The sequence below is a fragment of the Pezoporus flaviventris genome, unplaced genomic scaffold (assembly GCF_033815535.1).
Source record: "Pezoporus flaviventris isolate CSIRO_AGI_PZ_B2104156 unplaced genomic scaffold, CSIRO_AGI_Pfla_v1 ptg000007l, whole genome shotgun sequence".
NCBI classification, from domain to species: Eukaryota; Metazoa; Chordata; class Aves; order Psittaciformes; family Psittacidae; genus Pezoporus; species Pezoporus flaviventris.
The window spans coordinates 53,006,854-53,030,980 of NW_026892555.1; the positions used below are offsets into that span (position 1 = coordinate 53,006,854).

The window sequence follows — 24,127 nt, forward strand, 5'->3', positions numbered from 1 at the left end:
TTCTTTTGATTCTCCTCCCCATCCATCCGGGAATGGGGGGGGAGGAAGGGGGGGAAGTGAGCGAACGGCTGTACGGTTCTGAGTTATCAGCTGGCCTTAAACCATGACACCTGTTTATGTAGAGCTTGGGAATCAAAAGAAAACTGAGCCCCAGTGGTTTTCTGACATTCAACGAACAACAAAAGCCGGGACTCCCAGTCCTGGAAATGTGATGGCTTACCCAGAACTCTGTGCGCTGCTGTATTTATAGATGTATAATAAGCCTGGGAATTATGCATTAATAACCTAAACCAGACCCAAAATGATGCAGACATCATACTGATAATTACTAACCCTAATGCAAACAATTACTGAAAACTCACCAATGAGGCTTTCAGGAAAACATTCAGAAGACACATTTTTTTGTTGCTGTTGCCAGCACTTACCATCATAGCTATCAGAGCACAAATATAACTTTGTTTCATGATAAACTGAAACACAGAGACCAAGGCATGTAATTTAACATTTTCTTTTTCCTCCTGAGTAAATTCTTCTTCCTCTTCCTCCTCCTCCTCTTCCTTTTCTAAGTAGAAAAAGAAATTCTTATTTGCAATTCATGCTGGTCTAAAGGTAGCATGTGCACTCTCTCTCCTGGAATGGTTTCACTTGCAATCATGCTGATGGCTACTTCTACAGCAATCAGCAAGCAGAACTGTACACTACAACCAATAAAATCATATTTTGTGTTCCATAGCATAGACAGACTTTACTGTATGTTCCGGTGAATTCTAAATCAAAACTGAGAGTGTTGCACTGAAATTTTAGATTCTAGGTCAAAAATTACATCTGACTACACTAAAGCAATGCAAACCCCACAGTCACTGTGTTGTTAGGCAAAGTATTTTGGATAGTATATGTCTAGAGCCCAGTATACAAAATTGCCACATGATCGGCTGTCATTGTAAGGTGCCAGCAATTAGTTAACTTCAACAAGCTGAAGAGCTTACCAAACCAAGCCCCAAAATGCTAGAGGCAGTAACTGGAGACATAGAATATGAAAAAATACGAAACTAAGGGTAATTCCCAGACAATTCACTACCTGACACGTCATCTGAAGGCTCCCATTTGTACTGTGGTGTTGAGTACATGTCTGCTTTGGCTGGACCATTTTCTAATGGCAGTGCAGGGTGGATGGTATGATAGTCAGCAGGGTTTCCATTCACTGTTACCAGCAGCACCTGCCAGGACATCAGAGAGAGACACTGCAGTTAGCGTGGCTCTCAGGAGAATGTAACTCCTACTTCTGTGCTATGCTGTTAAGATTGCCAGTGCTAAAGGAGCTTTAAAAGTAACTGCAGTTATGTTACTTCCTTCCAAATAAATTGGTATGTTATAGTCATGTTGCATGCAAAAGTAATGCATAACAGCTTCCAAAATTAACGGTTGTTAGCTTTTTATGCAGTATCAACAGAATTACAAAATTGTTTCAGTGAAGCTCTCTAGCTAAAATGCTGCTGTGACTCTGAACTTCTGTAAACATTTCCTTTAAGAGATTTCAATTATTTTTTTCAAATTCCCAGAATGTCACATTGCATTAAGTAACACTTCAATCTGCACACAAGCAGTTTGCAAAGGAATAAAACCATGGATACACAAGCAAAAGCAATTAAGTTACTGCAGTCAGGTGAGCCATAGTAAATGACTATTTCTGGGAATGCTCTTGGTCTCCCTTAAATGTAAAGACAAAGCAGTATAAAGATGAACTAAGTTAACACATCCACAGCTGGGGAAGGCTACAGTTGACTGCATGGCTCAGTGCACAAACAGTAATTCAGTGAGCCCATCTTCAGACATCCTGTATTTCCCAGGTTAAATGAGTATTTTACAGACAAGCTAGTAATGTATCATTATATATCCCACATTTAAGCTAAAGCTGTAACAAAAAATTCATCCTCCTACTTAGGCAAACTAATACAAGATTTTCAGACTTTAGTTCACATTTAATTGTTTCCAGTAGTTATGAAAAAAATGATTATGAATTACTTTCCATTTTAAATTAATACTGGTGAGATCTACCTTTGCTACCAGTTCAGTAATTATTGCAATTGATGCCACATTTATGCCATTTGGTAGTACTAACTCAACACTCTTGCACTGTTTTAATTTTGCAACACAAATTTCAGCCCTTGCACTTGCTTGGATTAGGGCTCCAGCAACCACTGTCATAAATCTCTCTTGTACTGGCAGATATTCACATGAAGTGGGCTACTGATGGTCATACATGCTGAAGACTGACTTCAGCTTAGTCTGTGAGATAGGAGCATAATTCGCCTTTGAAACAATGCACAGTATCTGGGTTATATTATATCCAGCAGCTACACCAAGCACAGGAGGTGGAGCAAATTCAGATTTGGTTACAACTGTTCTCAAAGTTCATCTACATCTTTCATTCTTCGGTGCATACTGAACAAAGGGGATATTTCTGCTTTCAGAGTCTGCTATGGTCTATAGCAGTCAAGAAAAATGGATCATTTGCTGTCTGTTCAAACAAGGAGTTGGATTTTCTCTAATCTGCAAATTAAACTCATATGTTGTCAGTCATGCTTTAAGAGCCTTAGCATTTCAACATGAATGAAAGAAAAAATACAGCAAAGAAGCTAAATCAAGTTTAAAGATGGCTTACATTAGAAAGCATATTTTGATATCTCATTTAAACCCAATGAAATAGCAAAGATCATTTGCCAGCTGGTACTACTACAAGCAGTTTAATTTCAAATGATCAATTTCAGGCCTAATCAGCGGTTTCTCAGTGCAATTATTAAGGAAGCAAAAGACAATTATATTTAGGATAATCAGGTTATAGGGTAAATGGCAGGCTAACCATAAAAAAGACATCTTAAAAAATGTCATCTAAGGCTTTATCTGTATATATCAGTGTAATCTGTATTTACACACATTAAGGAGGATTACAAAATTACAAAGACTAGTGGTATACTAACATCCGATGGCTTGTATTCATCTTGGGTCATTGACAGAAGCTGCAAAAAGCAATGCAAGGACAAATTATTAAAAAGCATGGCTTAAGCATTAGGAAGTCTAACTTTTTGAATACATGCATGCATGTTTGGTGACTTTTGCAGATTTGCACCAAGAAATTCAGAAAGAATTCTTAAAAAGCAAACAGAATTGTACACCATAATCAATAAAATGATATTTAGTGTGCCATAGCATTGACATACCTGTACTGTATGCTCCTGTGAATTCTAAATCAAAACTAAGTATTGCACTGAAATTTTAGATTCTAGGTCAAAGAATTAATCAGTACGCCACAATACTGATTAACTGCTTTCTAATGTTTTTCTAATGATCCACTGCTTAAAAACTACGTTTTTACGTGATCATTAGAATTGCTGTAATTATGAAAATACTTCCAATGAAATGTTTATACTAATAGACAATGTGATACTTCATTCATTTGCCAGCCCGTTTACCACTACAATTATTATGGCGAAGTTCTCGGGGCTTGAGTATATGTGGCTCAACAGTGTTTGTAGATCCCAAATTTAACTGCAACTCATCAAATTAAATTTTGCACTGCATCTGGTGAGCACAGATGGCAGAAAGCTGGACCCTTCCAGAGGCTTTTACACCAACTGCCTTAACTGCCCTGTTATAAATATTCACCAAGGACACCAGTAGCTTGAAGGAAGATAAGATGGCAGTCCCCCCTTACCAATGACAATGCTAATTAGTAGTTACAAGGTCGATCAGATCTTTACATCAGGATCAAGCTCCCTGACAGGCTTTCTAGCTGTTTTGCACAAAGATAATGGCCTTATGCCAAAAGCCTGACCCTAAACTTCTTAAATGCAGAAGCCAAAAACATCAGCATGTTCTTTCTTTATTTCCTTACACTAGCTCTTGTTTTTATTAACTTTTACAAAATATATTCTTACTCTGCCACACAGCCTTCATATTCTGCCTGATTTATATAATCACACATGAAGATCTTATTTGCAACATATGTAATGCTGCTTCCCTTAATTTCAAAGTAACTGTGATAAAATTAACTGATTGAAATACAGTTAATGCAGAGACCCTTCCCCCTCCAGCCTTACTTTTCTCTCATCAGTTGTATAGTGGCTTGCATACCACAGACTGCGTCTTCTCTCTGCTGTCATTGGAACTGGGCTGCAGGCTATTTCTTTGTCATCTTCCCTGCTAACAGATTTTTCTTCATCAGGCATCTGCTAAACAATACAAATGACAAGACTAGTTACAGCTCTCTAAATAACAATCTTACCAGAGGAATTTAAATTTTCCCCTAATCGATGCCCCCTTTCCAAAGTATGTCCTTAAAATATTTTTTAGTGTCTAACGCACTCCGTCTATGAGCGATGACAGTTACTGAAATGGCATTTTCAGAAATGATGGCAGAACTTTTCTATAACTGCTAGTCCATCAATGCCAAGATGTTTCCTGATAGCTACAAGACATCAAAATTACACAGACCTCCACATACTACTTTACCTTACTATATAGTCATACCATAAGCTAGTACACAGATGTTTAATTTTCAAGTAAGTGTATTGAAAGAAAATTCACTCTTCTCATCTGCCTATATATATGTAAAAAGCCAATTCTTCTTCACTAACCAAGGAACTGAAAGGGTCAAGACCTCTCGAACAAACATATAAACTGTTAAAGGCTAACCTGATTCACCATTCCATGCATCAACATAAACCAAACTAGTCAGTGCTGGTCATCCACTTAGGCTCATCTAGTCTTGATTCTGAGTCAAGCCATAGAAATATCTGTGCTCGTGCTTACATGTAGGACAAGGTGACTGGAAAGAGCCACTACGGATTTACCAAGGGTAGCCTGATTGCTTTTAATGCTGAAACAACTGACTGAGTAGATGAAAGGTAGCTGTGGATGTCAGCTACCTTGATTTTGGCATCTGTGACACATTGTCCCACACGACCTTTGCATACAATCTGGTAAGATAAGGACCTGACAGATGGTCAACAGGTTGGACACAGAACTAGCTACACTCTCTTGCACAGAGCAGGGCAATGAGTCGAAGTCAAAATGGTAGTCTGTCATGGGTGGAGTTCCTCACAGACTGGCACTAGGTCTGCTACTATTCAGTACCTTCAAAACTATCTGGATGCAATTGTACCCACACAAAGTTTGTGAATGACACTGAACAATGAGGTGAGGTGGACGGGAGAAAAGCAAAAGCCACCATACAGGGATAAGCTAGGCAAAGGTAAAGTCCTACACCTGGAATAAACCCACATAATAGTAAAGGCTGTGAACAGACTATGTGGGAAGCAGCTCTGTAGAACAGGCTCAGGGGGTCCTGGTGCAGAGCAAGCTGAACATGAGCCGGCACTGAACTCTGGCAGCGATGAAGGCAAACATGTCCTGGACTGCATCAACAAGAGTACTGCCAGCAGATCAAGGGATGTGGTTATTCCACTGTACCTGGCAAGTGTCAGGCCATACCTGCAATTCAGTTCTGGCATCCCCCAAATCAAGAGACATGGAAAACCTGGAGATGGTCCAGCAGAAAATTGCCAAGATGATTAAGGGGCTGGAGAAGCTGAAGGATGAAGGAATTAGGTTCTTTTTCAGCCTTCTGATACCTAAACTGTAGTTTTAGAGAAGACAGAGGTGCTCTTCTCACAGGAAGTCACGGTTATAAGACAAGAGGCTAATGGCATAATTAGATTCAGGGAAATGTCTTCTGGATATTATAAATAATGAAAAAAAAAATCACCATGAGAACAATAAATCAGTGGCATTGGCTGCTTTGCTGGAAAAATATAAGACTTGGCCCTGGACAACCTAATCTGAGGCCCTGCTCTCACAAGAAGTTGCATTAGAAGATCTCCAGAGGTCTCTTCCAACTTGGACTGTTCTGTGACTCTGTGATTGCCTATCATCCACATGCTCTGCTGCTTCATCTGTGACAGGAACTGTTACCACTAAATGGAGGAGTATTGCTAATGCACTAGTCTGAACTGCACCTTAATCCCATGGCCCAGGAGGGGCCTATAGCACAGTGACAAGCAGGAAACCTGGGTATATGTATATAAACCATGAGCTGTTACAACTCCTTGTCAGGCTCCTCCAAACTGCTTCTTGCACTGTGCTATTTTCTCCTTGAATTTCCCAACTGAGCTGTCACAAAGCAGCAAATCTTGTTGTTCATACCAGTGAAGAAGGAAGCTCAACCATGTGGCACCAAAGAGAGGAAGGGAGTGCTCTGGAGCCAGTGGGCTGCATGTGAAAGTGTGAGCATCTCCAGCACACTGTTGCTGAGCAGGACTCACTAGCCCTGCAATACCATCAGGGAGAAGTTGACACTACTGAAGTTAACTCTGCTCTCAGCCTTTGCCCGGTTTCTCACTGTGAATCATAGACCTTGACCCTACTTCTTATTTTCATTACTATTTTCCCTTTATACTTCCTTAGTTTTCTGGTCTCTCCTCTCTTCCCAAGACTTCATGTGGCATTTAGATTTTTGTCTCTGATGGAAATAATAGGTCTTGAACATTTCAGAGGAAGGTATGCAAGAACATAAAAGTGAATATTATGTGTTAATTATAGCAGTGGCTGTTCCACTATGACATCTATTAATGCCTGGATGTTTCACTAGCAGGAATGGTGAGGACTGAAAGGTAAACTTACCTGTGCTTCAAAGTAATGTTTAAAAAAATTCTATTTTCCTGTGAAAAAAGTGCTGTAGCACTAAATATATACATATGTACTTCTAATAGGAAAAGTGCTCACGTAGGGTATTACATGGCTGTTGAACTTACCAAAGCTCAACAGACTTTGAATTACCAAAACCAAATTACAAAAACTCTACTTCCTCTCACCATATTGTCCACCTATATCAGTTGTTCAGCATATTGAGCCAAATGCTTATTAGTACAGCTGTAAGGTCTTGCTTCATAAACCCCCCCCTACTCAGCAAATTACACAAGTGCTTGTGGAACCTGGAATCTGGGGCAAGGTCTTACTAACTTCAGCAGGACTTAAGTGAAGGCTCAGGAACATTGCTGAGCTGCAGCCAAACAATAGATTTCACACCAACTTTAGTAGCATTATTTTGAACTTACCTTGCTATTACCTACAAAACAACCAGTCAACTAATTGTCATATTTTACTTCAACATGAATGGTCTCTTTGGAAGGATTTAAAATTTTTCTCTTGTCTATTTTGCCCTTTCTACTTAACAGATGCTTGCATTTCTGCTTCAAATGAAGTTTTGCCAAGTTGACTTGGTTTGCAACAGAAATATCCATCTGCCCTGGTACTTGCTATTTTACTTAAACTCTCTCTACTGCCAACAAAGAGATACCTCATGGTGTAAAGCTAGCTTTTTTCTGAACTTGAGGTGTTTCAAAGGCAGGGGCGCAAATTATACTTTTAATGGGAACTAGCTGGTGGTAAGAGTTCTCATTGCTTATGCAAAATCAGCTGCTGCAATAGGGTAAGAATAAATCAGGACTCTGGGCAGAGGTCTGCAAAGCTACCCATGGGAATAGGACATCCAAACATCCTAGCTGGTTTTGAAAGTCTCTCAATTCTGATCCTAACCATTAGGTCCTGTATTTTAAATGCGATTTAGATGAACAATAATTATTAATTTAGTTTTACTTCTCAGAGGCAACTGTAGAACATTTAGCATATGATTGTTTATTTATACTTGATTGCCAAACTGTAAGATGAAATAAACTGATTCTGTGCTTAAAATAATTGTCACTGCCATTTGAAACTTTACTGTAAATGTGGACCATAAAGAACTGTTTATCAACAGCATTTAGTTTGGCACCAGGGTGACAAAAAAAAACAACCCAAAAGACCTAAGATATAGAAATGATATTTAGTAACATATTTTTAGCCTAAGAAACTACAGGGAACAGTGAGAAATCATGTTCTCTCTTCCTCAGCAGAGGAAGAAAAGTCAGAAAACACAATACTAGTCATATGATTACAACTTCTTTGTGAAAGTGCTTCGACTTGTCTAATTCTTCCAGTTCTTCCACTACCTGCGCAACTCTCAAATGAGTCTTAAATCAAACAATTCTAAAAATTCTATAAGAGAACTTTACATAAAATTGCTGTAACTCTGTTGACTTCTGTACTATTCCTTACCACTCACTGGATAGAATGAATGGGCCCTATTCATATATTCAGAACTAGCAGTTAAAATTATGAGCTGAAATCTCCAGAGGCAGATTGCTTCTTCTTATTTGCAGAGTTAGAATTTCACAAGACTCAAGGTTAGAACAAATCAGGATCCAAAGTAGAGAGCACAAGAAAAGTAAAACTTGTGCTGACCGCCAAGGGCGTTTTGCATGAGTAAGATCCATACAGAATCCTGCACTGTACACTGAAATCTCATACACGCCATACTTTGAAACAAGGACAAATGCACACACAGAGAAAACTTAGCCTGAAACGCAAGATTTAGGTCTACATTTCTTACCCTGTTTTTAGAACCTGCTATGCCAGTATTATATTTAGCTTAAGTACATCTTTTTAGACTGAATAAAGATCTGCTTATGATAATCTACCATACACATTTTATTCAAAACAGGTTTTGTTCAAGAGATTCTTTTGAGTAAAACTTCTAAAATGAGCTACTTTTAACTGTACATGACAGCAGCATGCAGAGAACAACTGCTTTACAGCAGCTAGCATACTGTCTTTGCCGTCCATCCAACTATAGGTAGGTTACTGCTGAGATCCTAAATACAATGTCACTTTGAAATCACTAGGGATTGCGAAAGCAGGTTATATACTTAGCAACATAATGAATCAAATACACTACAAATTTACAAGTCAAAATATATTTCAATGAAACCTGGACTACAATTATTTCTAGATTTAAAGAATTGACAATGGAGTCTACCAGGGGAAAGTTAGTAAGAGAAAGATCAACTCCTGATCCATGGCATCATTAAAGGAAAACTGAAATGCATATAGACAAAACCAAACCAAACCAAAAACCCATAAGGAGAAAGTGTGTAAAATATGGTAAATTTTGCAAATCTCGGTGTTTCTTTCTAATGACAGATATTTGCATCACTACATCTGGTGCATCAAAAATAACCATTAATGCATGAGTATCATTTTCTTTATAATGTTCTCTTTTTTAAGTGTCCATTAATCTTTGGGGGGAATCATCATTCCTCTGGAATCTGAAGTTCCCACAGGAGTGCCAAGACTTTGTATTGCCTCTCATGTAGTCCTGGGTTTGAGAGACAACTTTTCCTAAATTAATCTCTTAATACTTACTCGTTCTAGCTCAATTGCTTATAAAGCAGCTCTCATTTGATTTATTTCCAATTCTTGGAGACTGATTTTAGTGTCTTATGGGAATAGCTATCCCAGACAACACAAATAGTCTAAAAGAAGGCAAGTCCACTATAGGTCCTCTGTAGTCCCTGGAGGAATTTGTAGGATTCTGTCTGTCCAGAGATAGACAGGCCCATTTCTCTCCACTGAAAAAGCACAGTACCTAACTTAGACCAAGACACAAAGTTTAAGATGATTAAAATTTGAATAAAACAACCTAGGTACTAGAAATGAATTCCCAGAGGTGCTGAGATCACACAGCTCCCAGTAACTGTGTTTCACGTTTACTCCTCTGTGAGTAGTTCCCATGATTTCACTATGAAGTTTCTGAGATGTGAAGTTTTTGTTACAGTCCCAGTGCTAAAATCATAGTATTATCCGGAAATCTCAATTTTCAATTAAGGAAAGAAAAAAAAGCAAGTTTCCAGGTGCTGCAGCTGCAGAAAAAAAAATAGGAAAAAAACCCTAAAAGAACCCAATACCAGAGGGCACTGGATCACAATCTTGTGACTTTAGAAAAGCCAGTCTTAAGATTTCTGGAAACTTAAGATGTGATTTTTTAGTAAATCAAGCTGACAGTTCCGGCATCATTTACCTCTTATTCTGAAGCCCAATATATGTAAACCCCAAATAACAGACAAATCAATTCACAGGTGATATATTTTGTCTGCCTTTTCCAATGTTAAACTGTTACATTATTCATTATATGAAAAATAAGAAGACCTTAAAATAAGAAAACCTTCAACATTTTTACTTGCTACTATGAACTCTACTAATTCGCAGTTCAGTCATGAGTATTTTCATTGCAGTTTACAGCACTGCAAAACCTGAACTCTAAAATCATGTTGAGCCTCCGAGGATCAGGAGATAAAAATAAATAATGTTAGGGATCTTTCTTTTTATACTCTCAGCTTTTAAGGTACCTTTGGATTCTTTTATTTCCTCTGATACTGGAAGAAGTAAAAATTTACTTCTTGACTCCATTTTCTCTTGCTCTTACATGAAAATTTGGATTTTCACTCAGGTGCACAGATTCAGAAGGAAAGGTTTTAAGAATCTTTTTTCTCTATCTGTAATAAAATTGGAAAGCTCTGTCTTGTCTTACAGGATCCTGTGCCAGTCAAGTGTCCTACTTCAGTTCTGCTAGACAAGTGTTTGCCTTTCATTCAACAGCACTACAATACTTCACTGATACTGGCTTTCCATATCAGAGTAAGCATTAATGCTCTGCCATTAGCATTCCTTATATAAATAGTCCTGCTGATTCTGAAAATACTCATCTAACCCCTGCAAGATACAACTCTCAAAGACTTATAAAAAAAAAACAAATTCAAGGTACCAGCTTGCACTTGCTGTCCATTTCCCTTAACTTTCCTGAAAAGTTGTACCTCTCTAAGCAAGTATCTGCATTGGCTGGTCTCATAATCATTAGTGCTAAAAAAGAGAAGGAAGTTACCCTTACAATGGGCTCTTGTAGCCAGAGACGGATAAGAGTTGCGAGGGTGTAGTACATCACCAGCAGTAAGATTGGATTAGCATGGTGATACCAATGTAACTCTTGATTTTTGATGATCATCCAAGTGCTTGAGCAGTTTGTCTGAGTAAGAGAAGTGACACCGAACAACCTGTGGATATTAAAAAAAACCCAAACAACCACATCAGAGAATGAACACCAAATCTCACAATGTTTAAGAAGATATTTTTTCAGTAATTTTTGCTTACCTATAATACCAATTGCTCTGTTAAAAAACAGCATTTGACATCTTATTTAAAATGCAGTGAATATTTTCATTCCACATATTTAATGAAAAAGAATGGGGTTTGCACTTGGTTTTCAACAAAATAAAATGGGAGCATATTATTATATCTACCATGTTCAATGTGAAAACTTTAAATGACCTGCACCCTGTAGACCCAGAGCTACAGAAAAAGGGGAGAGAAAATCTTGCTGCAAGGCCATTTGGCAAATCACAGCAACATGACATTTCAGAGTGATTCAGTAAACTGACATACAACACCATTCCACTCACTTTGCCAGGACAAAGCTGTAAAGTACATCTCCTTGGCACATTGAACAGATTACCAATTTTTCTTTTTCCTTTTTTTTTTTAACTAACAGTATTAATAAATTGCTATCTAATAATGCAAATGCTTCTAAACATACACAACTCCATTGAATTCACAGCTATTGTGAACAAAAAGGGAAAACATTCAGAAAGACAATTGTTCTGGATAATCAAATCATGGAGGAAAAGAAAGAAAAAAATTAATTCCATTATTAGTATTACTGTAGCCACAGTATTAATGTCAATGACATGAGATACTTAACTATTTCTGGAAAAACTGGGATTTCACAATATTTCTATCAAGTAAGAAACATATGTTGGAAAACACAATAATATAAAAAGAATCCCCAACATTTTAAATTTAAGACACGATGTTAGATGCTTTGCAGAGGTGTTAAATGCTGAAACAAAACTAGTAGGAGATCATAATTAATCTGGTTCTTTTACTGTAAAATATTTTGCAGTGCCAGAGCTAGGGCACAAAGTTACCAGTAGCATACATCAGTATTCACTATAAACAGTTTTGTTCTATTGACAAAGCGTTTTCCACAATGTGTATGAGAGTTTTCAATTTTTACAAGAAGGGGTAACGGGTTAAAACTTAAACAGGGGAAGTTTAGATTGGATATAAGGAGGAAATTCTTTCCTGTTAGGGTGGTGAGGCACTGGAATAGGTTGCCCAGGGAGGTTGTGAATGCTCCATCCCTGGCAGTGTTCAAGACCAGGTTGGATGAGGCCTTGGGTGACATGATTTAGCGTGAGGTGTCCCTGCCCATGGCAGGGGGGTTGGAACCAGATGATCTTAAGGTCCTTTCCAACCCTAACTATTCTATGATTCTATGATTCCAAGAGACAATTAAGGAAAATGATATCTTGACAGAACAAAAAATCCCAAACTTAATCATAATTAGTACAGTCTAAAAGATTTCTTCTTTGCTTACCCTGTAAGTTCCAACATGAAAGAGTGAACGAATACAAAGACTAAGTATGATATTCAACAGAGATGAGCTGCCTGAAATCTGCCCTTTGGATGCTATAAAGTGAAAAGAATATAAAAAGGAAAGGCTATACCAGTTTGTTCACTGTGGTTTGTGGCATGGGTATAATAACATTAAGCACCAGAACTAGAGCTCTATAGTATGTTATTAAACAATTTATCAGCACTCACTTCTCATTCTGATTGTCAATGCAAGCCAAAGGTTATAAACTTTAAGACTTCTCAGAGCTTTTAGGTGGATCCAAGGTTGGAAAAGAAAAGAAAAAAAAAGAAAAGAAAAGAAGAAAGATCCTGCGTACAAAATAAACTGTTGCTAACTTAAAGGAGCTGACAGTGCTGTGTTTGGAGTTGACCCAGATTCAAACTTCCGTAACATCCAAGCACATTCAAGGCTGGTGTTACTGCTTGGCTCCATCTGACTGAAATTCATGCTCAACTGTATTCTCTTCATATTTCTATCAGCATAAGGGAACATCTTGATTTGCCTGCTTTCCTTTCTGCCAACTGACTTGTAATTTTTGCCCATCAATGATCAGGGTTGTTGGGTTCCTATTAGTTTTGTCTTCTATCTCTGTTTCACAATATGTCTCTCCATCTTTGGTTCATTTGAAACTTTTCTATGTAAGCACAGTACAAATCATGCTATTTCGTTTAATAAACATATAAGAAACAGAATAAAATCCAATTTCTACTGAAGCAAGGAGCTTTTAAATTGTCAGTGAGTGATGAGTATTTTTTACAGAAATGAGGGAAAGTTCCTGAAGGCTCTTGGGCCCTTCTGCCAAGCAGACATGATCTTCATATCACATATTCCATTCCTAAAGTATGCTATATAATATACTATAACTATAGGGCCTCAAAAACTTGTGTTTTATCTCCACTGAAGAAAAAAAAAATAAATCCATACAATCCTATCAGTCAGGAAATTTTACTATGTTTCAGTTAAATTCTCATTCTCTGAGTTTCATTTGCTTGCTTCAAATTACCCATGCATACTGGATATAATTATACTACTGGACTTAATTCTGCTCCCTTTTGGTCCTGCAACCACCTAATACACATAAGTTACAATGCATCTCTTCCCTCTTAGTTGCCACCTGACTAGCAACTTATTTATTTAACCCATTTCACTTTGTCTCATAAATCATGAATCTGCAGAAAATGCTCCTCATTTCTGAATTTTCCTTGGTTTTTGAGACTTGTTATCGCAAAGGAACACAATATAACATTCCCATCTATCAAATTCAGAATACACTGGCATCTTGGAAATGCTCATTCTGTCTGTTCTGGCCTCAAGGCTACAGGTTGCTACTTGTTCTATATTTATGCTTCATCATTATCTCCAATGAGAACTGCTGGTGTGGAACACTTTTTGAGAAACGGAGTCATCTTCTCTTATTCAAAGCTTTTAAATACACAGGAACAACTGCCATAAAATGTACAAGCATTTACAATAAGCAACATACATTTAGGTATTATTCATTTCTGCTTCATCCCACACAGATGTCTTCAATTCAGTATTGATCGCAACCAGCTATAGTTGTGCCCAACTCTGATTTTAGTGGGAATTCATCTTGGATGATATATACATACATATATACCATCAGCAAAGTCAGAATGAATCCTAAGTGGAGGCAACCAAATGCCAAACAAGACAAGGATATGCATGCCCAGATACAGAGATAAATAAAACAAATAGTGAGAGACCATTTAACAATGGAAATGCTTTTCAAAAGACTGCATGTAATGTCAAAAACAACTGGAGGTTTGGAAGATGTAATAGATTAATCTTTCTATTCTTACAAACAAGCAAAAACTGCGCTTTTCAAAGTTCTCACCAGTATTCTGAAAGATGCATGTCATTAAAAAAAGTGTAGCAGAAATTATTCAGAGAATTTTAGAAATTACAAATGGCCAACAGGAACTTTAACGTCTGACTGAGGAATGCTCTGAAATCACAAAGTGAGAAACAGTTCTTAAAATAAAGATGGTATCTTTTTATCCACTTCCTGCTAGACAAAAGCTTGGTTTCCCATCAAAGCTTCCTACTGAATCTGTGAATCATCCTTCTAGCAGATGAGCTTTCATCTTTTGTGACTCTCTGACAAGAAAAGCTGTGACCATATCCTCCTCCCATTTTTGTACTAGTTTAGCTTTAAAATTCAAAAAACGCTATTTCAATTTTAATTGAAAACAGAAAAATTCCTTTTGCACCCACAGGTACTTGACCTAAGGAGCTGCTGAAGTACCATGTATTTTATTCTGCATTATGTACATGCTAATAATCCTCCAGCATGCATTATTTAACTATTACATTAATACAGTGTGAGATTTGCTGTTAGTAATTGTTCTTGGTATTAAATATGAATAAAAATGGCTACATAAACAAAAAAAAAAAAAAACATGTCTCACAGAAAATTATCAAACACAGAAATTACAGATTGGTTAGGCCTGTGAATTTTGCCAGTAAAAATGATGTGAATGTTTTTCTTTGTAAAAATATATTTGTCAGTTCAGATCCTGTGTGTACTGATGTTTTAGAAGTTGATTTCAGACCAGGATTTGCCTCGTAATTTCCAAAGCCAGGAAGGGAAGTAATAATTCTGACTTCCTGCACAATGTAGGACACGTAATAATTCTTCTATTGAACAAATAACTTGTGGTTGAATTACAGTTTATAGTTCAGAAAGGCATCCAATCTTGATTTCAGCTGATAGCAAATCTAATGCCTTTTTATATTCTGCTACATTGTCTATAACAGTTTTGTCTAGATGAGATTTCCAGTTGATACAACTTCCTACAACTCTCTGTACTTTACCTACTGCTCTTTCGATGGGAAAATGAACATGAGCCAGCAGTGTGCACTCGCAGCCCAGAAAGCCAACCATATCCTGGGCTTCATCAAGAGGAGTGGGACCAGCAGGTCAAAGGAGGTGATCCTGCCCCTCTACTCTGCTCTTCTCTCGTGAGACCTCACCTGGAGTATTGTGTGCAGTTCTGGTGTCCTCAACATAAAAAGGACATGGAACTGTTGGAACAAGTCCAGAGGAGGGCCACGAGGATGATCAGAGGACTGGAGCACCTCCTGTATGAAGACAGGCTGAGAAAATTAGGGCTGTTCAGCCTGGAGAAGGCTGTGTGGAGACCTCATAGCAGCCTTCCAGTATCTGAAGGGGGGGCTATAAGGATGCTGGGGAGGGACTCTTCATTAGGGACTGTAGTGACAGGATAAGGGGTAACGGGTTAAAACTTAAGCAGGGGAAGTTTAGATTGGATATAAGGAAGAAGTTCTTTACTGTAAGGGTGGTGAGGCACTGGAATGGGTTGCCCAGGGAAGCTGTGAATGCTCCATCCCTGGCAGTGTTCAAGGCCAGGTTGGGCAGAGCCTTGGGTGACACAGTTTAGTGTGAGGTGTCCCTGCCCATGGCAGGGGGGCTGGAACTAGATGATCTTAAGGTCCTTTCTAACCCTAACTATTCTATGATTCCACTTTTCACAACAGAGCAGGAGTCATTTTCCTATATGTTCTCTGAGCTTCCACGAAGATTACAGTTTGAAGAAAATGTCTGCTTCAAACCACTTCAGGAGATGCATTTCCTGATTTACAGGATTTTTTTTGCTGGGACCACTGCATGTTGGATAATAACCATTACTGGTTATTCACAGTAATGGAATGAGAGACTTCCACTATGCTGGGTTGGATTTGGAGAATCCATCTTTGTAGAACTTCTGAATTTATACTGGATTTTATGAACTGTCCGAATCTTTATTTTATCTGGATATCTTCTCCTCCACATTTATTTCACTGTCCTCACATGGAAAGAGAGAAGAATGGTGCCTGCAAGTCTGGGGTTGGAGAATGGAATATCAAGACTGACTAATATTAGAATAGCTGAGCCCTACAGATGCTAAATGTGCAAGAGAAGATAAAGGAAGAAGAGGAGAGTAAGAGAAGAGGAGAGTATGGGAGAGGAGAGAGCAGAGAAAAGAAACAACAGAGAGAAATTCAACAGCAGTAAATGCCCCCAAATGGGGAAAAAAAATCAGCCTTTTTGGAGAGCGAGGTGGTAGTGGGGTGGTGGTTGTGGAAGAAATCTTTTTCTGCAGGAAAGAGTGGAAAGGAAGACAAATACAGGGAGAAAAGGCAAAACTTCTGTTTCATGGGCCAAGTCCTGAAAACTGAGATTCAAAAAGAGCATTTGAAACACTGAAAGGGCTGTGTCCAAAACTCTAAGCTCTGCTCGAAGGTTCAGCTTTTTTCCAAACATTGACTTAAAGGAGGTACACACTTTTGTCAAATTTGAAAACGGCCTGGGGATAAGAGGGTGGAAAGGGTGGCAGGAATTAAGAAATAAATTAGCATACAGAAAATATCATTCCTACACAACCCCCCTAAAAGTCAGGAGTCCACTGTTCACAAAAGCTATTCTGTACTTGGATGGCAGAGCTACACAGAGGTTATGATCCATAACATTATAGCCATAAAGCCTCTTCTGAGGGAATTCTGTGAGCCATCCTATTCCTCCCCCCCCCCCCCCCCCCCATCATTTGGCTATATGCTCAAATAAATACATGCCATTGGAAAGGACTCAGTCAGTCCTGTGGTACCTCTAGGTCTTTCCTTGCCTTCCAGATGGTTGTTACTCTCTATGCTATAAGCTGGGAATTCAGAAAACACTTGGGGCTATGGGTACACTGAACTTACACGTTTTTACAGACATAGCAGAACACAGGGAGGAAAGAGGTGGGAAACTTGGCTGAAATGCATTAAGTGTCCTAAAGAATTAGGGTTAAGATGAGCAGGAGGCATTTAGTTTCACATGGATTTTTAAGGGAAAAAAAGAATTAATGGGAAAATGGGCATTTGTCTTTCCAAAACACATTATTTATAAGATTCCACAGAGAAGGAACTGATCCTTCATGCCTTCTTCTCAGCTCAGCAGGACAGCTGTGTAGGGAGATACTGCAGACACAAGCCTCAGTCCACAGCTGGACTGAAGTTATTAAATTTATCCATTTCAGAGTGATACAAGCTTTAAAAATAATTTGAAGTATTTTTAGCTCTTAAAAGCCCTAGAACCTGCTTTGGTTCAGACTTGGATAATTCAAAACTGGCTAAATGGAATTGTGCCATATTAACAATAACACAAAAAATTAATTGTTTGGGTTGAGGAGTATTATGATAAATTTCAGCTTAACAGTTAATAACTTCTTTGGAAATATCTGAAAACATAGACTAAGACTGGAAGTGTATTCCTTCAGAGTGTTGCTATCACAACGCTGTAATACAGGCATACACACAGTGAATATAGGCTTGGTAGGTAAGTAGATCATTCTAACTTTTGTTTTAATGTCATCGTATTTCTATAGCTCTTTAGCAGATGTCTTTGTACTTTTTTTTTCTACTGAGTCTTGGTTTCCATAGCTTCTATTGAATCAAAGCTTTTCTGGCAATGACAAAACCAGCCCTGGTATATCTCCCACCCTCTTCTGAACATCAGTGACTTTTCTTTTAACGGAAAACTAATTTCAAACGCACATCTATTGCATGAGAAGCCTCATGAAAAAATAAGTAATTTAAAACTTGTGTGCTAATATCATCCATATTATGAGGATAGAGAAAAATTATGAGCCATTAATCCAGGAAGCTGTAGAGAAGGAAGAATAGCTTTAAGGGCTGTGAATTACATAAAAGCTTGCAAAAACCATAAATACAACACAAATCTTAATTCAGGGAGAACAAAACAACCATATAAGCAGCCACAATAAAATCACTTTGCTTTCAAATGAATTAACAACTTTAAACCAGGATGTTACATAGTATCTGCTCTATAACCTGTTTTTTTTCAAATTAACCAGATAATGGGATTTCCTCTGAGACTATGTGACTGGAACTGTTACGGACTGGACATCCATTAGAAATGACCAAACTTCAGACATTCAAATACTTCATATATCTGCAATGAAGCAGCTGCTCTGAGGGAAATTTAAGTCTGAACATAAAGATTTGTGAGCTATGTAACACATTTCATCCAATATTCAAGCTCTGTACTGACTATTCCTAAAAGATATTCCTAAAGCATACTAAAAGCTTGTAGTATGCTTTCAGTGGCTTAGAGGCTGAAATTCCCTACTGTTATCACTATTAGTAGATATGGGTCTATTAATCCCTTGTTTACTGAGACAAAATCCATCTTCAAAAGCTTCACATGAAGATTTATCCTACCAGTGGGGTTCCTCCCCAAACCACTTCATTACCCACAACACAGTTCAGCTGTGCTCTGAGTTTCTGGTGAGCACTGATATTGATGTTGCTCTTTTTAGCACACCAGCAAGCTAGAAAAGCAGTAATGTTGTTGTAGCCTTTGGGGATATTTGCCGGGACTTCTGGAGGTGATCATCTGATGAAGAAATGTGCTGTAGGAGCAATTCCAGTATCTTTTCAACCCAGTCAGACAGCTGAGCATCAGGCACAGGGAAAACCACGAGACAGGATGGCAAGAAGAAGGTGAAATGGGGATAAAGGTACAGAAGGAATTGCTTTAGAGCCTCTGCCTGATAACCTTAGTTAGAGTATCTCTTTCAACATGATCCTTCCTCACCAGGCCTAGCAGTGTCACTGCTTTGGCAGCAGTAGCCTGGCTCACATGTTAGGTAGAAAGTTAGATAGTTGTTTGTTCTATCATTTAAATATAAGTACCATGAACGCAGCAGGCTTGTGGTTTTTTTTCCAAACAATTTCAGCTGCAAACCAGAGGCAACTCAGGGAGCATGGGGGCTACAGAAGCTGGGGCAGCGCTGCTGGGATGAGAAGATGGAGAAAGAAAAGCCACCCCAGCAGAAGAGACTAGTGAGTACCAGGCACAGTGGTTTGCCACCCACTCCCCTTCCTCATGTACGTATGCGTTCCTCACAACTGTATGATGGAATGAAAACCTACTCATACTGAACAGCACTGCCTGGGGAAAGACGCCACTCAAACTGTGCCAACAAACTTCACGTTTTTTTTTTTTTTAATATTTAGATGCATTTTCTACTCGGAGATGAAAAAAAATGAGAAAACAGGTCCATGATTCTAAGGCTCAATGTGGAAAGCAAGTGAGGGAAAACTGAAGGCAAGTTCAGAAACATTCATGGGCACAAAGGCTTCCCTTTGCCAGAGGGTGAGCTTGGACACCTCAGCACACAGCAGGAGGCACGGCTTAATGATGTCTTTCTGTGCCAACTAGTAACTGAGGTTACTGGTTTCTCAAAGTGAGTTGGCAAAGCTGCTGAAAGGAAAAGAGCCAACACTTCTACCTCAGAAAGTCTCACACAAGCAGCACAGGGGATGTGAAAGGAGGAGAGCCTGCTCCCAAAATTCATACAGGTAGTGCAGCCCACAGATGGCCTTACTGTCCAGCTCAGGTCCTGGAAGAGGGATGGAAGAATTTACACAGCTGGGCCACTGAGTGCAAAGCTTCAGCAGAAATCATTTAGGAAAAGGACACCCTGCTCAAATAACCCCAGTGAGCATCAGTCCTTAGTGGAGTGGTGCTACCTGACCAGAACATGAAAGTGACCCAATGCAACAACTAACCATGCAATTGCCTACCAGCTTAAGAGATTTACTGTTACTTCTTAAAATAACATACGCAGAAGAACATAAATTGTTTTAAAGCACAGCTTCATACCCATCTTAACTTCGAGGTAACTTGGTCTGTGATCTAGGAACCTAAGGACAGACTGCAGCCAAAAACTCTGGGTTTTATTCCAAGCCCTGGCTATCTGGGGGGCGTTTGCAATTCATCTTGCTTTTCTGTTACGGAATTTTTCCACCTCTGAAAGGGAATGATGATACTTTTTAGTCACACTGGGACAGTCTGCTAGGTTCAGTGATGCATGCAGAGGATAAAGAGGTTTTCCACTTTACTCAGCTGGAAGCAAAATGGCTTGAAAAAAAAAGCAAGAGTGATTGATACCTAAATTAAGAGATTCTGCAGTAGAAACATTAAGCAGAGAATGCATTAAGGCAGAAACATAAGCTATGATTCCCATTTGTTTTTAAAGAGAAAAAAAATAAAATAGCAAGACATGGGAAAGAAGATAATGGGATAATGAAAAATAAGGCTTGGAAATGTGCAGAAAATGCCTAATTTCAAACCCAAAGCTGTATAACATAGCTGATATTAAATTGGTCATAAACTATGCCTGTTTCAGTTTTTAGTTTTTATCAGTAAATTCCACACTTTAGCTAAATGAACATAAAAAAAGAGATTAAGTACATGCACTCTCAGTGTTTAAAGAAACCCAGATAGACTGCCTCATGCACAGACAAGGACTAACTCCCTCTGGAGTGTGCTTGTCTGAGGTTAGTTAGGACTGCCTTTTGTACTGTCTCTGAGGAATGTGGGATGATTCATTTGGTGATGTTGATACATTGAGCTGAAAACATAAAGAGCTACATAAATGCCAAATATTTATCATCACAATTTCTGGGCATGCCAAGTATGAAAATAAATGCTGGCAAGCAGACCTCAGGAAGATAGTAAAGACAAGCTTGTAATGCCAAGAGAAGTTTGTTATTTATAATCCACATCTAATATCACAGATCAATTAGAATCTGGTAGGAGCAGAGGGGTTGATGTCTGTCTATCCCTTTTCTGTCCTTGTTTTCAGGCCCTTGCTCAATGATCACAGCATGCAGATCTGTGTCCTTTAAACAATGCAAAAAGAAAATTAAAGTGTCACTTCTTCAAAGCCATCCTCTGCACATCCCCACAGGACAGCCTGTGACGGACAGGGAGTCTGTATGATGGACAGGGAGTCTGTATTCAAGTGTCAGTGTGGAAATCAGATACACTTAAGAAGACACATGGTGTGTATGGGGGAGTGGAGTGATACAGCTCGCTTTGACCACAAGCAGAGCTTCTGTTAGTGGAAAGGTGTGCTGGTCACATGCGAATGAGCTGCCTGAGGGGATGCAAAAGTGGGTAGGCTCTGTTGCGAGGGTGACTGCACACCGAGTTCAGTCAAAGCAGAATCAGCAGGAGAGTCTATCATGGTACATCAGCACTTTTAAGTCTTTGTCACTTCTCTCTGTCCTTCTCACCCCGACTTTTCAACACATCCAAGAAGGAGGCACCTCTGGCTGTTGTTACAGTAACACGTGGCTATTTAGGGGCAGGAGACAGCAAAGAGGTGGCAATCCACCAACATTATGTCATGCGACGGCGACTGATTTTTATGTTTAAAGCTTACGCTCGGCGTCAGGATACAGTCCACACGTTGTCGGGAGCGCCAAGGTTCCCCTTTCCCCACTAACAAGAACCACCTGTGGCCAGGGCCAGCCCAACCAGACTGCCAGAGAGCTCACTGGCCACAGGTTCACGGCTGCAGCAAAACACAGCTCTGAAACTGGCCTTTCTCATGGGCAGAAACCCACTTTTTTCAAAAGGTGTTTGTATGTCTCTTGGTTGACATCCCTGTCAAGTCCAGGGGAAGAGAGGAGGATGCAAATCACCTGAGGTGCAATGGCAGTAAAATAAAGTTGGGCCTGCTTCTTCCAAGGCTAAATCTGGCACTTTGCTCAGGGTGGCTGTTATGGTGAATGCCAACAACTCCACTGTAGGGATGGAGAGTCACCACTGACTGCCAAGGCTGCCAGGGAGGCTGGGAAGGGCTGCTCTGCCAGAGTAATCGCTGCAGTTTACTTACTAGTGCATCTCTGGCTTTTCCAGAGAATTTCAAACTTGGTGTAAATCCTGGCACAAACAGGAATTCACTGAATTTACCAACTGCAGTGTGTAGCAAGGAGAGGTGGGTACTGATAACTGTGTAAAGACCAGCAAGAGCTACAAATTCTCCCTAGTAAAGCTCTGTAAGTTTACACGGATTTTTGTGCTGTCACCACTGGACTTCCACCAAAACCTGAGCTAACCATTTTAAATCAATGTTGCATACAACTCTGCTATAAAGTGAGCACAGCATGGACATTTATTACATGCCCGCTGATGAGTGCATCTCCAAGGAATCCCTCTGAATAAGCGTTGAAAGAGGTGAATTCATTTTGGGTGAATCTCTTAGTGGCAGACGCTAAGATGGAAATCTCACAACAGCAAGTAGTTTTGCAACATTTCCAACATTTTCTTGATACAACTGATCGGGAACTCCACCATTGGTTTTCCTGTCACATTTGGATATTCCAGACAGTGCTATCAGAATCATTAAAAATGTGTACTTCAAGCCAGTCAAAAACTATATTAACCTTTTTCAGTGCTGAAAAAAGTTCAATTTGTAGTGAAATTCTGATTCATTAAATAGGACTCCTTCTCAGTCGTCTTGAGCAGTTTCTCATATAAACCAGACCAGCTTGTTTCAATGAAGAAAAATGAACTAAAATGAGCTAAAGAATATGCAAAGTTTGTTAAGAACCAGTAGACCTTCCTCTGGGAAAGAAGAAACAAACTTATTAGAGAAGATTAGAAGATTTACTATGACTTTTCCTGCACTCCTTAGTTTATCTATATTTTCAGCTCTTCTACCCTGTTCTTATGAATTCTGGTAACTGTCTCCCCATCAGCCACAGTTATAGGTGTGAATCATTTTGGACACCAGATACACATTATTATGTAGTTAATAAAAAAATGAAAACCACATGGACTCTGATGGTTCAGCTGACAGCAAATGAACTGTTTGCTGTCTAGTATGGAAACACTTCCTAGCACAATATTGAGAAACTCACTTTGTGATGCACCAAATCCTGGGACAAAACATCTTTTGCAGAATCATGTAACTCAGGAGGCAATCACGGAATCACAGAACGGCCCAGGTTGCAACAGTCCTCAAAAGATAATCCCATCCAACCTTTTTCTGGAAAGAGAGCCCAGATGAGCCCACCTGCCCTGGGCTACCTCAAAGTTTAGAAAGAGCTTACAATAACAGCAAGGATGATTACTGCCTTTTGTCAATGGGAGTCTGAACTTGCAAATCTAAGCAGTTAACAGAATCAGTCACTTGCTTTGCGAAAGAATTTTTAAAAGATAATGAAACTGAAGTTCTAAGAATTCTTCTAAGAATTAACTGGCTTGTGACCAGGTTACAAGGAAACTCCAAAAACCTCAGAAATCCATACAGACGTAACATTTTGCCTCTCAGAGGTGAGACACCTTTGAGACAGGTGCCAAAGTTGTTCTACAGCAAGGACTAACAGTGGCTGCAGCTCCGGTAGAACAGGTTGGCAAGCTCTTGGCTCCAGTGGAGCTACAAAAGCAGCAGGAGATCAGTGCCTTGCCCTGCAGAGAGGCAAGACACCACCACCAAGATAACTGATGAGCTACAGCTTGCTGCTTTGGCAGTATCTGCTCTCCTGCTGAGATTTTATTAGCACACTTAGCTTTAATTTAGGGAGAAAAAAATGACAGTTGGATGCCCCAGCCTGATCTTACAACTCCAGGAATAGTTTTGAAACTGTGCTTAAGCATTTATTACCCTGGATAAACTAAGCATTTGGTCTACAAAATCTGAATCCAGATCAAAGCTTTCAGGGAAGTTCAAATGGAGGACTTTAGGACTGGACACATCTTAGATAAATCTGAATATTCTGACCCTACCATCTACAGCAAGTATCAGTACAACACTCCCTCCAAAATTAAAAAAGTCATTTAAGCAAGTTTGTTACTAATCACTGTATAACCTATTTAGAAAGTCTTGCTTAAGGAGATTTACG

The 24,127-nt window shown here is 39.1% G+C and overlaps 1 protein-coding gene across 1 annotated transcript in view; it reads right to left on the bottom strand.

Annotated features, from left to right (window-relative positions):
* The window catches only part of PIEZO2 (piezo type mechanosensitive ion channel component 2), a 295,675-nt gene that overhangs the window by 87,184 nt on the left and 184,364 nt on the right, over positions 1-24,127 (bottom strand). Inside the window, exons 8-12 of the mRNA XM_061448817.1 lie at positions 10,820-10,982; positions 4,098-4,226; positions 2,979-3,017; positions 1,079-1,217; positions 426-562 (exon numbers count right to left, since the gene is read on the bottom strand). Of these exons, the coding sequence (XP_061304801.1) occupies positions 426-562; positions 1,079-1,217; positions 2,979-3,017; positions 4,098-4,226; positions 10,820-10,982 (607 nt within the window). The remainder of the gene's footprint in view (positions 1-425; positions 563-1,078; positions 1,218-2,978; positions 3,018-4,097; positions 4,227-10,819; positions 10,983-24,127) is intronic.